General features: G+C 41.4%; 1 protein-coding gene and 1 long non-coding RNA gene across 3 annotated transcripts; one reads left to right on the top strand and one right to left on the bottom strand.

Moving 5' to 3' along the window:
• The first annotated feature begins 356 nt into the window (after positions 1–356).
• vcpkmt (valosin containing protein lysine (K) methyltransferase) lies at positions 357–3,711 on the top strand. Of its 2 annotated transcripts, none has more exons than XM_020487132.2 (5): positions 357–645; positions 915–1,028; positions 1,216–1,288; positions 1,501–1,620; positions 1,775–3,711. In XM_020487132.2, the coding sequence occupies exons 1-5, from the start codon at positions 386–388 to the stop codon at positions 1,886–1,888; spliced, it is 681 nt and encodes a 226-aa protein (XP_020342721.1). In that variant the 5' UTR covers positions 357–385; the 3' UTR covers positions 1,889–3,711. The 2 variants fall into 2 exon arrangements, 1 of the variants encoding a protein (XP_020342721.1); XR_002255809.2 differs by having other exon boundaries at positions 364–645; positions 915–1,017.
• LOC116374698 (uncharacterized) lies at positions 847–14,504 on the bottom strand. The gene is made up of 2 exons (XR_004210635.1): positions 14,333–14,504; positions 847–2,361 (listed from the first exon to the last, which is right to left on the bottom strand). It is a non-coding gene; the product is annotated as an uncharacterized LOC116374698 (long non-coding RNA).
• Positions 14,505–15,416: the final 912 nt, after the last annotated feature.

Below are 15,416 nucleotides of genomic sequence, written 5' to 3'. Positions count from 1 at the left end.
TCATGGTCAGCTTTTCCGAAAGGAGGGCAAGGGAGGGCCTTATATGCGTCGCGGAAGTTAGAATAACAATGATCCAGGGTTTTGCCAGCCCGGGTTGCGCAATCAATATGCTGATTGAATTTAGGGAGCCTTGTTTTCAGATTAGCCTTTTTAAAATATGGAGAATTGAAACAAGGAAGACGTGGGAGTTTTGTTTTATTATTATTATGTTGTATTATTTGTGAGTGTAGTGTTAGATGGTAGAGTATTTCTTGTGTTTTTTATTTGTTTTAAAATTATATTTTGAATATTAGTTTTTTTTTGTATTCATAACACTACAGGAGGTGGCGGTAATGCAACATTTATTGGATGCCAACCGCCGTTATACCTCAACGAAGAAGAAAAGATGGCGGAGCATACGTTACACCACAATAATTATTTTACAAGAGACGTTGAGAAAAACGACGGATCTGTCTTGAAAATCAAACAGTGCTTTAAAGGAGACGTCGGTTGTGTGGTGTGGGATGCAGCAATTGTCCTGTCAAAATATTTAGAAACTAAACCGTTGTATGACCCTTGCTCGGGTGTGAACATGTGGGCTAGCAAAAACATTCTGGAGTTAGGAGCAGGAACAGGAGTTGTGGGCCTTATGGCAGCATCTTTGGGGTGAGTAACGTTAACTAGCTACTACATTTTATTGTGAGCCTTTTATCTATATGAATCGTTGACTATTTGCTTCGCTTCTAACTAAAGTAAACTATCTAACATTAGTTAGCTCGCTAACGTTTCTGTCTAGCTGAACTGTATATAAATACATAGCTACGTTCGCTACCTATCGAATGGTCTGAAATTACATTGGTACAGAACTGATTGATGAAATTATTTTAATAATAATGAACATATTGTCTTAATCCCTCTCTCTTTCTGTCCCGTAGGGCTCAGGTTACTGTGACAGACCTCGAGGACCTGCAGTCTCTACTCCAAGTCAATATCCAAGACAACCAGGAACTTGTCAGCAGTGGATCCATCGAAGCCAAGGTACTAAAATGGTCTGTACTGTACTTATCCCAGTACTTGTTAGTTAATATAGATTCTATTTCCTAAGAGAAGGCAAACTACAACCATAGTTATCACAGTAGGCTATAATGTGTAAGCAAACCATGGCTTTTCTATAGATGGGCCATGTAATCTAGCCTTGTTCATGTCTCATGTGGAATTCTCTTACCTTTTTTAAAGGGGTGAAAATGTGTCAGAGTTTCTACCACACCCACATTTTATCCTGATGGCGGACTGCATCTATTATGAACAGGTGTTGTACTGTTGTGATACTGAATTTGTGCAATTTTAATTTTGGGGGGTACTAACCTAGGCTCATTTTTTGTTGGACTTGCTTTTTATTGCTTGAACACCTATACAGCTACTCAACACATTTAGTAATACAACACTATTGATAGTGGGATGAGTTACTTGGAGTTCAATACATGGGTGAAAAATAACTTTTTTACTGTCTGTTGTACTTAGTCCGTGAAGCCACTGGTGGAAACCCTGAAGCACCTGGTTGGACCAGAGACCACCATCATATGCTGCTATGAGCAACGCACAGTGGGTGTCAACCCCAAAGTGGAGAAACAATTTTTTGAGGTGAGAAATCTGTCAGTTCTTGTTATCATATATACTGTTGTGTAAGGAAATGTAGTTAGCTGTTATATGTGAACTTTTCATTTCTTCTGTGGAGATCTTATGACCATCTTCCTCTTCAATGACGTGCTGTTCCTCTGTTCTGTTGTCCAATCAGTTGCTTCTACAAGACTTCCAGTCTGAGGAGATCCCTTTGAACAAGCAGGACCCAGAGTATAACAGTCCTGACATCCGCATCCTTCACATTCGCAGAGCTGTCTTGAGTGAATGAGTGTCTTGTGTATATGTGGTTGTCAGGGTTGTGGTATACAAATAATTGAATTGCACTCATGTACAGTTCACATTGTAATTTAAATCGAATGGACCCCAGGGGAGAGCACTAATGTTGAAAGAACTCATTTGAAAATCCTTTATCGATATATCCATGTTGTCTTAGTACGGACTATGAGTTTTACCAGACTGTGATACTCATTGCACCATGATTCTAAAACAAATCCCAGTTAGAGGTAGACTCCACGATATGACTTGGGTGCACAAAGTAAACAGCATAGGGGATCAATTTCCGCAGCAGCTAAGAGTGTTGAAGCGTGAGGCTAAACTTCTCAGCTGTTTTGGTCCCGTACCACGAGACGCAAACTCGTACACGTGCAGATACTGTGTGTGACTGTGGAAGCGAAGTCTTGCATCTCACTCATCGCAATATATGTGGTGCTGAACGTGGCAACGTCATTTCGCTGGGTCTACCTTTGAAAAGGAAAAGAAAACATTCTCCTTCAGAACATTGTTTTTTTCATTGCAGTATTTAACTGTTGGAACACATTTGTGGGATGATTTAAATTAATTTTTAATAGAAGTTAATGAAATATAATTTTAGCTAATTAAAGTGTCATACACAGGCTATAAGTTGTGTCAAGTTGGCTGGATGTCCTTTGAGTGGTGGACCACTCTTAATACACAGGAAATTGTTGAGCATAAAAAACCCAGGAGCATTGCCGTTCTTGACACAAACCGGTTCGCCTGGCACGTACGACCATATCCCGTTCAAAGGCACTTACATATTTTGTCTTGCCCATTCACCATCTGAATGGCACACAATCCATGTCTCAATGCTTAAGTATTCTTTAACCTGTCTCCTCCCCTTCATCTACACTGATTTAACAAGTTTTATTTTTATTTTACCTTTATTTTACTAGGCAAGTCAGTTAAGAACAAATTCTTATTTTCAATGACTGCCTAGGAACAGTGGGTTAACTGCCTGTTCAGGGGCAGAACGACAGATTTTGTACCTTGTCAGCTCGGGGATTTGAACTTGCAACCTTTCGGTTACTAGTCCAATGCTCTAACCACTAGGCTACCCTGCCGGCTAGTGGTTAGTGACATCCATGTCAGTCTGGATTCACCTGGTCAGTCTGTCATGGAAAGAGCAGGCGTTCTTAATGTTTTGTATACTCAGTGTATATCATGTTCAGCAGCAGAGTGCTAGTGTGTGGATATAGTCTTCAGAAAGTATTCATACCCCTTGACTTATTCCACATTTTGTAGTTACAGCCTAAATTTAAAACATTTTTCTCACCAGTCCCCACACACTAGCCATAATGACAAAGTGAAAACATGTTTGTAGAAACATTAACATTTATTGTAAATTAAATACAGATCTAATTTACATAAGTATTCACACCCCTGAATCAATACATGCTAGAATCACCTTTGGCAGTGATTACAGCTGTGAGTCTTTCTGGGTAAGTCTAAGAGCTTTGCACAACTGGATTGTACAATATTTGCATACACAAAAATATTTAAGCTCTGTCAAGTTGGATCATTGCAGGACAGCCATTTAAGTCTTGCCATCAATTTTTTAAAATCTGATATAAAGGCCACTCAGGAACATTCAATATGGTTTTGGTAAGCAACTCCAGTGTATATTTGGTCTTTGTTTTAGGTTATTGTCCTGCTGAAAGGTGAATTAGTCTCCCAGTGTCTGTTGGAAAGGAGACAAGGTTTTTCTATAGGATTTTGCCTTAGCTCTGTTCTGTTTCTCTTATCCTAAAAAACTCTCTAGTCCGTGCCGATTAAAAGCATACCCATGACATGATGCAGCCATTTTTCTGTACAGGCTTCCTTCTGTTCACTCTGTCAATTGGATTACTATTGTGGAGTAACTACAATGTTGATTCATCCTCAGTTTTCTCCTGTCACAGCCATTAATAACTTTTAAAGTCACCAATGGCCTCGTGGTAAGGGCTGTTTTCCTTCCTCTCCGGCAACTGAGTTAGGAAGGACGTCTATCTTTACTGTGACTGGGTGTATTGATATACCATCCAAAGTGTAATGAATCATTTCACCATACTCAAAGGAATATTCAATGTCTGCTTTTTAAAATGTTTACCCATCTACCAATAGGTTCCCTTCTTTGCGAGGCATTGAAAAACCTTTGTGGTTGAATCTGTTCGAAATTCATTGCTTTACAGAGGGACCTTACAGTGATCTGTATGTGTTGGGTAGAGAGAAGAGGTAGTCATTCAAACATTTTAATAACTTATTGCACACAATCCATGCAATTTATTATGTGACTTGTAAAGTACATTTTTACTCCTGAAATTATTTACACTTGTCATAACAAAGTGGTTGAATACTTATTGACTCAAGACAATAGATTTATTTTTAATTAATTTGTAAAAAAAAAAAAAAGAGAAAAAAAAAAGACCCTAATTCCACTTTGACATTATGGGGTATTGTGTGTAGGCCAGTGACACAATCTCAACTTAATCCATTTTAAATTGAGGCTGTAACACAAAGTCAAGTGGTGTGAATACTTTCTGAAGGCACTGTAGATAGCAGACAATCACTATTCTCTGTGATGCACTGAGCTATTTGTTCAGTGTGTGCGCCCTGTCCAGCCCTTACACATTGGTGCACAGCATGGAGCACTGAACGTTAAATCCTACTGGCTCTGAGCAATACCCTGCTCGTTCTATTCTGCATGATTTTATTTAGCCAGGCAAGTCTGTTAACCGGCCCAACCCTAACCCGGATGACGTTGGGCCAATTGTGTGCCACCCTATGGGACTTCCAAACACTGCTGATTGTGATACAGCCTGGAATCGAATCAGGGTCTGTAGGGAAGCCTCTAGCACTGAGATGCAGTGCCTTAGACCGCTGTGCCACTCGGAAGCAACTGGACTCCATGCAAACAGATTGCTGCAGAACAGGCCTGGTGGATGGGAATGGTTCTAGCTCTGTCCTTTTCAGGTGAACTGTTTCTAGAATTGGCACCCACTGCCTTTCATATGCCTCAAATGGATGGGTACACTAAACCAGTGTTTCCCAACTCTGGTCATCAAGTACTCCCAACAGCACACATTTTTTGTTGTAGCCCAGGACAAAAACACCCGATTCAACTTGTCAAAGGCTTGATGATTAGTTGCCAAGTAGAATCAGGTGTTTTTGTCTGAGGCCACAGCAAAAATATGTAGTGTTGGGGGTAATCAAGCACATGACCCTCAGATGAGGCCCAGGATGATTTCCAAAGAAAGGACCAGTTACTTCCATTTCTGAGCACTAGGGGGCAATAGTTGCTCACAGTGCGAAACAGCAAGTTGTGCTGGTTAACATGGAAAGGTAACATTTCTAAATGTAGATGTTTAATGTTGATTTGATTAAGATTTAACATTTAAGCTAAAGTAGACATTCACCATAATTAATACAATGAACCACCAAATAATTTACCATGTTACATGTCATAGTTATTCTATACTCCATACTGTAGTTCAATGTTCATGCATCACCAAGTAGATCGAGCATAGAGCCAGCTTCCCTGAATGGCCCTCCATGCAGGGGGAATTCCTCATCAAGCCCCAGATTAGTAGGAAGATTCTCTTTTTCAAGCATAAACCATGAAGCGCGCTGCATACTCCCACAGGCATGCATGGGCCCCCTCGCAGCCTTTCATGCATATCTCTGTTTACATAGTGGGGCTGTAGTGTTGTTGGTTGGCAGGTCTGATTCCAATGCCCTCTCTTCAGCTATATGGAGAGACTCAATGACATTTACTAACAAGCAAGTCGGGGTTAATCCCCATGTTAAGTGTTTGCTGACTAATTACTTTATATTTTTATTTTATTTTTGTTTCTAAATCAATTTTGGCAGATTCATTAATGATGATTAATAGGGATAGTCATTGTCTGGGTTCAATCAAGTGATCCACTTAGCAGTGAAAAACCTACTATCTTAAAACCTGCTTAAATGACCATCTGTGATGTATACTATTCACTCCCCTGAGTTTGGCCTTGTTTGTTGAAGTAGGACATTTTGTATAAAATAAAAAAACTTCTCAGATTTAAAAAGGATTGTAATCTAAAGTGAATACCAAGAGATTTGTTTTAAATCTAAAGCGGTCGGACAGCGAATGAATGAATTCTCCATAATCCAATTTTGAATGACTAAACAGTGGATTTACTGTAGATTTATCATTGTCACAGTTGTAAACATATAGTACAATTGTTGTTTCATTCACACCTGCACTGTTGGGGTCTCGGTGCTTAAGAATCACTGTACACTGAAACTACATGTGCATGTGACTAAATAAAAAAATGTAACCAAATCAGAATACACACGCCTCCCTTTCCTATCAAAAAGACACTCGAGAGACAAAAAAAGTGCTGGATATCAGAACCTTTTACAAATGCACATACTGTACATTCTAAAATGTCCTAGTCACAAACACACACAGGAGACAGATGAAAGTGTGCATGTTAGTTGAATGAATCACAGACCCCCACCCTCATATCCCTCAAGGCCTTCTTGGCTGATAATACATAGCCTCTAAGTCCTTCCACTCAACAGGAAAAGGCAGGAGGAATGTGGCAATTGTACAGAGATTAATTGCCATTTGTTGCCTTTGCTATAAATAACCAAAACAGATCATTTGAGAATTACTGCTAGTGGCTCTCTTTTCTCCCTCTGTATGCTGTCCAAGTGCCACTGGACTGTAGGGCTTCCTATTCAATCCCCTCTTCTCCTTGGCCAGGATATGTTTAGCCTAATTACTTTGACACAGAGCCGGTATTGAGTGTCATCCTCCTCCCCTCTGGGTGGTGAGGACAGGGCATGACAGGGCAGAGGGATGAAGGGGAAGTCCAGTACATGGTGTCATTGAGCAGCAGTTCAGATTGTCCCACTCTCTCCTCTCCCTTACAATTTCTCCTGCTATAAAATGTTAACGCTTACGTTCTCTTAAAATGTATCCTCGTTTTCTTTATTTAGGCTAGCACTACAGTAAGAAGGCTTTCACTGAAATGAGAACAGCTGCCATGACCAGAGGAGCGCTGTGATTGCTGCATTCTGATGATGAACTTATCTTTTTGGACCTGACTGTTTCAATTGATAGTTATACTGTATGTGTGCACCTGTCCAGTGTATATGAGAATCCTTTTTATTAAATTTTTTTAGCGTATTACATTTTTGACAAGCAGAATATTACTGCTTAAAAAACCCCAATAAGGACTGCTGGTGGAAATACTTTTAGTATTTCAGAGGCAATTTGGAGCATCCTCAATGTGGAGCATACTTCTGTAAACCTGCCTACACATTGTTACTGTGAGATACAACTTCCAAATACCACTTCCTCTGTATTTCACAGTTCTGTGAAAAGGGAAAACATTAAGTCATAATGATGAAGATCATGTGATGGGGCTACTGTTTCCAGTCTTGCATGTAGGTCATCATTCTCATGTTATGGAGTGCTCTGTAAAGGTGCCAGCCATTCTGGAGCACATTCCCAAACCTCTGCATAAATTCCACAGACAGTGAGAGAGAGCAGAGAGACTGCTGCATCACAGCCTAGTGACACAGAAGAGCCTTTGTGTCATCCTCATCAAGCTGCTGCCAATTCATCCTAGCCAGGAGATGTTGTCGCTGCTCCACAAAAGAACACACATTTTCTTGACTACTTAAGAATAGAAATCAGATTGAGATGATTAAAAATAGACTGGTACCAGTAGTGTAAAAGTGGGGCTCCTCTGATACAGTGGAGGCTGGTGGGAGGAGCTATAGGAGGACAGGCTCCTTGTAATGGCTGGAATGGAATTAATGGAACGGTATCAAATGTATGTAAACCCCATGTTTGAATCCGTTCCATTGATTCCATTCCAGCCATAACAATGAGCCCGTCCTCCTATAGCTCCTCCCATCAACCTCCACTGCTCTGATTTGACTAAATCCCTCCCGAAAGACCTCCTCCTTCCCCATTGTCTGTTTTTACAGACCCAACTCTCTGATTTCAGACTGGCAGGCCCATAGAGTCATGTACACAAAAGCTCAAAATTATCTGACAATGTTCTAAATAGAGCATAACATTTTATTGTGATGTTTTGTATTTGCATTGTGTACAGCAGTGTCCCGGTCTTGGATAAGAAGGCACAGATGGCTGATTATTTTCAAAGCTCAGTTCTATAAGAAAGGAGTGTACAGTGCCAATGAAGCATAGCCCAATTCTAGAGATTGAATGGATAGAGCAACGGCTGTCTTAATCAACATCATCACCCGGGGAGCAGTTGTTGTTGGGGGTTCACTTGATGGCTCTGGGATTCGAACCAGCAACCTTTCGGTTACTGGCCCAACAGCTTGGCTGCCTACACGTTGTCACTCTGAACCCTGACACTACTCCAATTGAGTGGGGGAAAAAATACCCAATACTTGAGTATAAGTAAAGAGACCTTAATAGAAAATGACTCAAGTGAAAGTCACCCTGTAAAATACTACTTGAGTAAAAGTCAAAGTATTTGGTTTTAAATATAATTAAGTGTGAAAAGTCAACGTAATTGCTAAAATATACTTAAGTATCAAAAGTAAAACTATAAATAATTTTACATTCCTTATTAAGCTCACCAGATGACACCCTTTTATTCTTTTTTTTTATTTACGGGTTTGGTATCGTAACACTCAGACATCATTTACAAATGAAGAATGTGTTGTTAATTGAGTCCGCTACATCAGAGGCAGCAGGGATGTCCAGGGATGTTCTCTTGAGAAGTGCGTGAATTGGACCATTTTCCTGTACTGCTAAGCAATTCGAAATGTAACTAGTCATTTTGGATGTCAGTGGAAATGTATGGAGTAAAAAGTACTCTTACTTTCTTTAGGAATGTAGTGAAGTAAAAGTTGTCAAAAATATAAATAGTAAAGTACAGATACCCCAAAAAACGACTTAAGTAGTACTTTAAAGTATTTTTACTTAAGTACTTTACACCACTGCTCCAATTAGAGTCTGACATTGAGTGTGACAGTGTGGTGGTGAGCTCCTCTGTGGATGGAGCGTAATGAGAAGTCTCTGAGCGGTGAATGTCTTATATCCGTCAGCCTGTCACTGATGGAGTAGGTTAGTCACTGATCATGGCCGCCAGTGACACTCAGTGAATATCACCACCAAACACCAGTCGCTGAAATGCACCACTTATATGCGTATGATAGTTACTCAACATAGATAATGAAAGACAGTTATTCAAAGCCCAGGTGTCAGTATCAGTCAATTAACCTCAACTGAGCACGATAAGTTTCTCTGTTCTAGGTGCACATCTAAGTGATCCCATTATAACAGAGGTGGACAGACACCACACTGGGTAGGTCAGTGCTGCACCTCTACTTAACAAAGGTGCATGGCAAATACAGGCCCTCTGACTCACAAGATCTGATACAAAGACATACTGTACACACAAGCACGCATACCCTCAAAAGAGGGTAAAACATCCAACTAGAAAATGATTTATAAATGAGTTATTTTCCCCTCAACAACAGGTATAGTCTAGAGTGCTGTTCTTCCAACTATACAACACATCTCAAAGAGAATGGGAGATCAGACACTCTTTACTCATGTCCTGTACAGCTGGTCTAACACAGTGCTCTCTGCATATGAGTCCAGACATTCTGGGACAAATACTGTATAAATCAGCTTTTCTGTGTGTTCACACCCTTACACAGCTGTGATAGATATACTGCAATACCCCAGAGGGCCAATACAGACAAACTTGAGGCTTTCACAGAGTAGGATAGAAATAGAAGCCCCCTACCGGGTTCCTTACAAAAGAGTGTTATGTGAGGCATAATGCATTGCTGTTGCTGATTATGGGTCAATGCACAAGCTGCCAACTAGACTGGACTCTTCATTTGTTTAATGGATCAAATTGCTATGGTGGTTAGCAGGCTCATGTCACCACCTCAGTACATTAAAGAGCACTGACCACCAGTCGTTAATCATTTATAACAGGACTTTATTCAACCTCTGTATTCTGGAGCTATGCCCAGTGTGCATCTATGACTTTCTGGCCCTAATTCTCACTAAACAGGTCCACTGCATTTCAATATTTACTATGTATTTAAACTAAAATACATTCAGCAGTGATAACCAATCCTCAACCTCAAGTCAATACTTTGCTCACAGACAGCAGCTGTATGTATTTTTTTCACCCTGGTCTGCTGAGAGCTTGCAAGTATGACTTCATTCAAGCATTTTAGCCCCGGCAGGAAACCCAAAGCTAAATTCAAAACCACTTCCTGTCCCATCTTTAAACTGAGCACTTTTGTGTGTGTATATTATTGACAGTGTGTCAGAGGTAGCTATAACTCATTGTGGGTTGGGATTACCAGAGGAGAGAGATTCCGTAATGGATGTTTTACTGTACTTGAGGATAAGCAGTTACCCAACAAAGCTTTGTGCAATGTGGTTTTGAGTGGGGCTCCCTCTACCACTTGGCAGATGTCAAATAATCTACCATAGTCACTGTGTGTGTGACTCACAAACCACACTGCTTATCCCCCTGGGTGTGGTGGCTGAATGTAAGCTCCAGCGTTGGGCCATCAGTTGACCACACTCAGCCCAAACTAAGAGCAGAAGAGAGTGGGCCAGAGGTGAGTTACTCACAGGGCCTGATGCTTTAATAAGCCTAACACCACAGACAGGGGTGAGGCCTAAGTGCATGTCTACAATGCTGTACTACTCACCATGTTTATCCACATGCCTTTGTTGAAATATTAATATGAAATATTTGCCTAGAGGGCAAAGACCTCAACCTGGCCAAGAGTGCAATGTGAAATTGTTCACAAGTTTGTGGTCTCTCGTTTTCTTCGTCGTCTTCCCCTTTCCAAATAGCATAGAAGAACTCCACTACGGGAAACAGTTCAAACTAAATAACCTCAGTGTTACCAAAACCACTCCACTGGCCCCATTAGGGCGTTACCATACCCACCGGCCCAACAAACTGATGAATTTGTCTTGCACATTCTTGGAGAAACCATTGAAAGGGTGTGCACGTCAAGCTGTTCCCTTTGCATATAGTTATGCTCTCGCCCTCCTGGTATGTCAGTTTAACATACAGAAGTCAAGTGATACTGATGATCGAACCTTCCGTGGCAGGGTTCCAAGAACACGTGGCTGTACATCACTGGTAACACTGAAGTTCAGTGAACACATGCTTCCTGATCCTTTTCCATTTCCCTGTCATATGCAGTGGTTTTATTGGGTCCTGGAGCACTGGCACTACACATGCTCCATGACCACATCCATGATCATTCCACCTTCTGTGGTAAAGGTATTTTGGCAAAGCATCTAAGGCCAATCCCAACTGTTGAGACATCTGACCATGTAACATCTACCAAGTAAATATACATCTTCGTTCCTTACACAAACGCATGAAAATATACAGTGCATTCGGAAAGTATTCAGACGCCTGGACTTTTTCCACATTTTGCTATGTTAGACTTTTTCTAAAATTGAATAAATTATATTTTCTCTTCAAACTACACGTAATACCCCATAATGACAAAGTGAAAACAGGTGTTTAGAAATGTTTGCAAATGTATTAAAAATAAACAGAAATACCTTATTTACATAAGTATTCAGACCCTTTGCTTTGAGAGTCGAACATTGAGCTCAGGTGCATCCTGCTTTCATTGATTATCCTTGAGATGTTTCTACAACTTGATTGGAGTTCACCTGTGGTAAATTCAATTGATTCTACATGATTTGGGAAGGCAGACACCTGTCTATATAAGGTCCCACAGTTGACAGTCCATATCAGAGCAAAAACTAAGCCATGCGGTTGAAGGAATTGTCAGTAGAGCTCAGAGACAGGATTGTGTCAAGGCACAGATCTGCGGAAGGGTACGAAAAAATTCTGCAGCCTCGAAGGTTGCAACAAACACAGTGGCCTCCATCATTCTTAAATGGAAGAAGTTTGGAACCATCAAGACTCTCCGTAGAGCTTGCCACCCGGCCAAACTGAGCAATCGGGGGAGAAGGGCTTTTGTCAGGGAGGTGACCAAGAACCCAATGGTCAGTCTGACAGAGCTCCAGAGTTCCTCTGTGGAGATGTGAGAACCTTCCAGAAGGACAACCGTCTCTGCAGAACTCCACCAATCAGGCCTTTATGGTAGTGTTCAGACAAAAGCCATTTCTCAGTAAAAAAGGCACATGACAGCCCACTTTGAGTTTGCCAAAAGGCACTAAAAGTCTCTCAGACCATGAGAAACAAGATTATCTGGTCTGATGAAACTCTTTGGCATTCAGGACAAACGTCACGTCTGGAGGAAACCTGGCACCATCCCTACGGTGAAGCATGGGATGTTTTTCAGCAGCAGGGACTGGGAGACTGGTCAGGATCGAGGGAAAGATGACCAGAGCAGTACAGAGAGATCCTTGATGAAAACAGGCTCCAGAGTTCTCAGGACCTCAGACTGGGGGCGAACATTCACCTTCCAACAGGACAACAACCCTAAACACACAGCCAAGACAACATAGGAGTGGCTCCGGGACAAGTCTCTGAATGTCCTTGAGTGGCCCAGCCAGAGCCCGGACTTGAACCCGATCGAACATCTCTGGAGAGACCTGAAAATAGCTGTGCAGCGACGCACCCCATCCAACCTGACAGAGCTTGAGAGGATCTGCAGAGAGGAATGGGAACCCCCCAACAATTTTTTATATTTTTATTTAATCTTTATTTAACTAGGCAAGTCAGTTAAGAACAAATTCTTATTTACAATGACTGCCTACCAAAAGGCCTCCTGCGGGGACGAAAAATACAATATAAATATAGGACAAAACACACATCACAACAAGAGACACAACACTACATAAAGAGAGACCTAAGACAACAACATAACAAGGCAGCAAAACATGACAACACAGCAATGGTAGCAACACAACATGACAACAACATGGTAGCAACACAACATGGTAGCAGAAAAAAACATGGTACAAACATTATTGGGCAAAGTCAACAGCACAAATGTCAAGAAGGTAGAGACAACAACACATCATACAAAGCAGCCACAGCTGTCAGTAAGAGTGTCCAGGATTGAGTCTTAGAATGAAGAGATGGAGATGAAACTGTCAGTAAGAGTGTCCAGGATTGAGTCTTAGAATGAAGAGATGGAGATGAAACTGTCAGTAAATAAAGGTGTGCTAATCTTGTAGCGTCACACCCAAGAAGAATCGATGCTGTAATCGCTGCCAAAGGTGCTTCAACAAAGTACCGAGTAAAGGGTCTGAATACTTATGTAAATGAAATAGCAAATGTATTTAAAAAAAAAACATGTATAGAAACCTGGGGTATTGTGTGTAGATTGCTGAGGGGGGGGAACAATTTCATCCATTTTAGAATAAGGCTGTAACATAACAAAATGTGGAAAAGGTCAAGGGGTCTGAAACTTTCCGAATGCACATCTCCCTTCCTTACATAAAAGAATGAAAACCCATTGCTAGCCATCTTTTCCTCTCAGGAAGCCTCTGGGATTTCAGCCAACCTCAGCAGGAATAAAGAGGGGGGCAGGGGGTCTCATCTTCACAGAGGAATGGTCGTAAAACCTGGCTGACTATCTCTGTCCTCGTATGGCTGTCATAAAGGTTGTAGAGATCATCTGGTAGTAATGAATCAGGGAGACCCACGGTAGTCAATACTGCCCAATTAAACTGCAATCAGTGTCCTAATGGAGGCCCTTGACTGAGCTCCTACTGGGAGGAGGGTGATGGAGTGTGTGTTGACACCAACACACAAGCACACTAACTGTGTCTGAGGAAATGCAAGTAAGCATATGTTTAAGTGTTTGTATGTGTTTTATCAGTGCTGTAAATCACACAACCCCTTCCTGACCAGTAGCAAATACCAAGCAAAGAGAAATCCACATTGGAACTCAAACTTGTCTGCAAGTTTGAGAGACAGTTTGGCAGCACAGCTGAAACATGTTCATCCTTTTCCAGTAATAAGTAATAATGTTCATGGTATGCCATACATTCTATTGACAACACTAGAAATGTTTCTGAACAGTGAACACGTTTTTATCCACTAACTCAGCTGTGTGGGGTGCACATTTGCTTGTGGCATGTGGTTTGTATGATACATTTATCCAGTGCCTTATCATGTGGGTAGATGTCACCTGACCTGTCTGACCGAAACTGAATGAGCCAGAATCAGTCCATGGTCAACTGGAAATTTGTCACTTGTTCATCCCGCAATGATTGTGTTTTCAGCCACCAGTAGCTTGTGGGTGCTTTATATGCGCTACAGTCAATTATGATTGCATGTCCACTTATATTAACTATAAATATTAATAAACGCCTACAATTTCCAAAAGATAACCAAACAAAAACATATTTACAAGACATGGTTGTGCCATCATGTGCATTAGTAGCACAATTTCTAACTTATTTGCATTCGTTTTTACTTACACTTGTATGTTGACTTCTCCATTGATGTTGTTTTTAAGTTTTGGCTGACTTTCTTAACGGATGTACAATCGTCACGAATTGAATTATGAAGAGTTTCAGGCATAATTGTACACTCGCAAAGCCGACTAAAAACGAGGGCTGAGGGGCGAAGGTTGCTTGGCTAATCATTTGGACCATCCTCCAAGATGGCGACGGGGATTCCCCCAAGGGCATAAGGCGAGTGTAAATGGACGAGGGTGTGTCTTTTATGAGTTTGCACCACAGCCTTAGTGTAATGAATCTTGTCCAGGAGAGAATGACTGCCCCCTCGCATTGAGGATTTCAAGCTAAAGGCCGACCGCGGTAGTTTTTTCCCCTCATTGAGATAACATCTCTTTTCCAAGAGAGACCTGGTCCAATAGCAGCAGGGGGAACAATGTTTCATACACAACAACTTACATACTAACAACATTAAACAACTAAACTCAGCAAAAAAATAAACGTCCTCTCACTGTCAACTGCGTTTATTTTCAACAAACTTATTGTGTGTAAATATTTGTATGAACATAAGATTCAACAACTGAGACATAAACTGAACAAGTTCCACAGATATGTGACTAACAGAAATTGAAAAATGTGTCCATGAACAAAGGGGGGGGTCAAAATCTAAAGTAACAGTCCGTATCTGGTGTGGCCACCAGCTGCATTAAGTACTGCAGTGCATCTCCTCCTCATGGACTGCACCAGATTTGCCAGTTCTTGTTGTGAGATGTTACCCCACTCTTCCACCAAGGCATATGCAAGTTCCCGAACATTTCTGGGGGGAATGGCGCTAGCCCTCACCCTCTGATCCAACAGGTCCCATACGTGCTCAATGGGATTGAGATTCAGGCTCTTCGCTGGCCATAGCAGAACACTGACATTCCTGTCTTGCAGGAAATCACGCACAGAATGAGCAGTATGGCTGGTGGCATTGTCATGCTGGAGGGTTATGTCAGGATGAGCCTGCAGGAAGGGTACCACATGAGGGAGGAGGATGTCTTCCCTGTAACGCACAGCGCTGAGATTGCCTGCAATGACAAGCGCAGTCCGATGATGCTGTGAC

Source organism: Oncorhynchus kisutch, linkage group LG7 (assembly GCF_002021735.2).
Source record: "Oncorhynchus kisutch isolate 150728-3 linkage group LG7, Okis_V2, whole genome shotgun sequence".
NCBI classification, from domain to species: Eukaryota; Metazoa; Chordata; class Actinopteri; order Salmoniformes; family Salmonidae; genus Oncorhynchus; species Oncorhynchus kisutch.
Note: the sequence above shows the minus strand (reverse complement) of the source record. Positions and strands in the feature narration are given on the sequence as shown.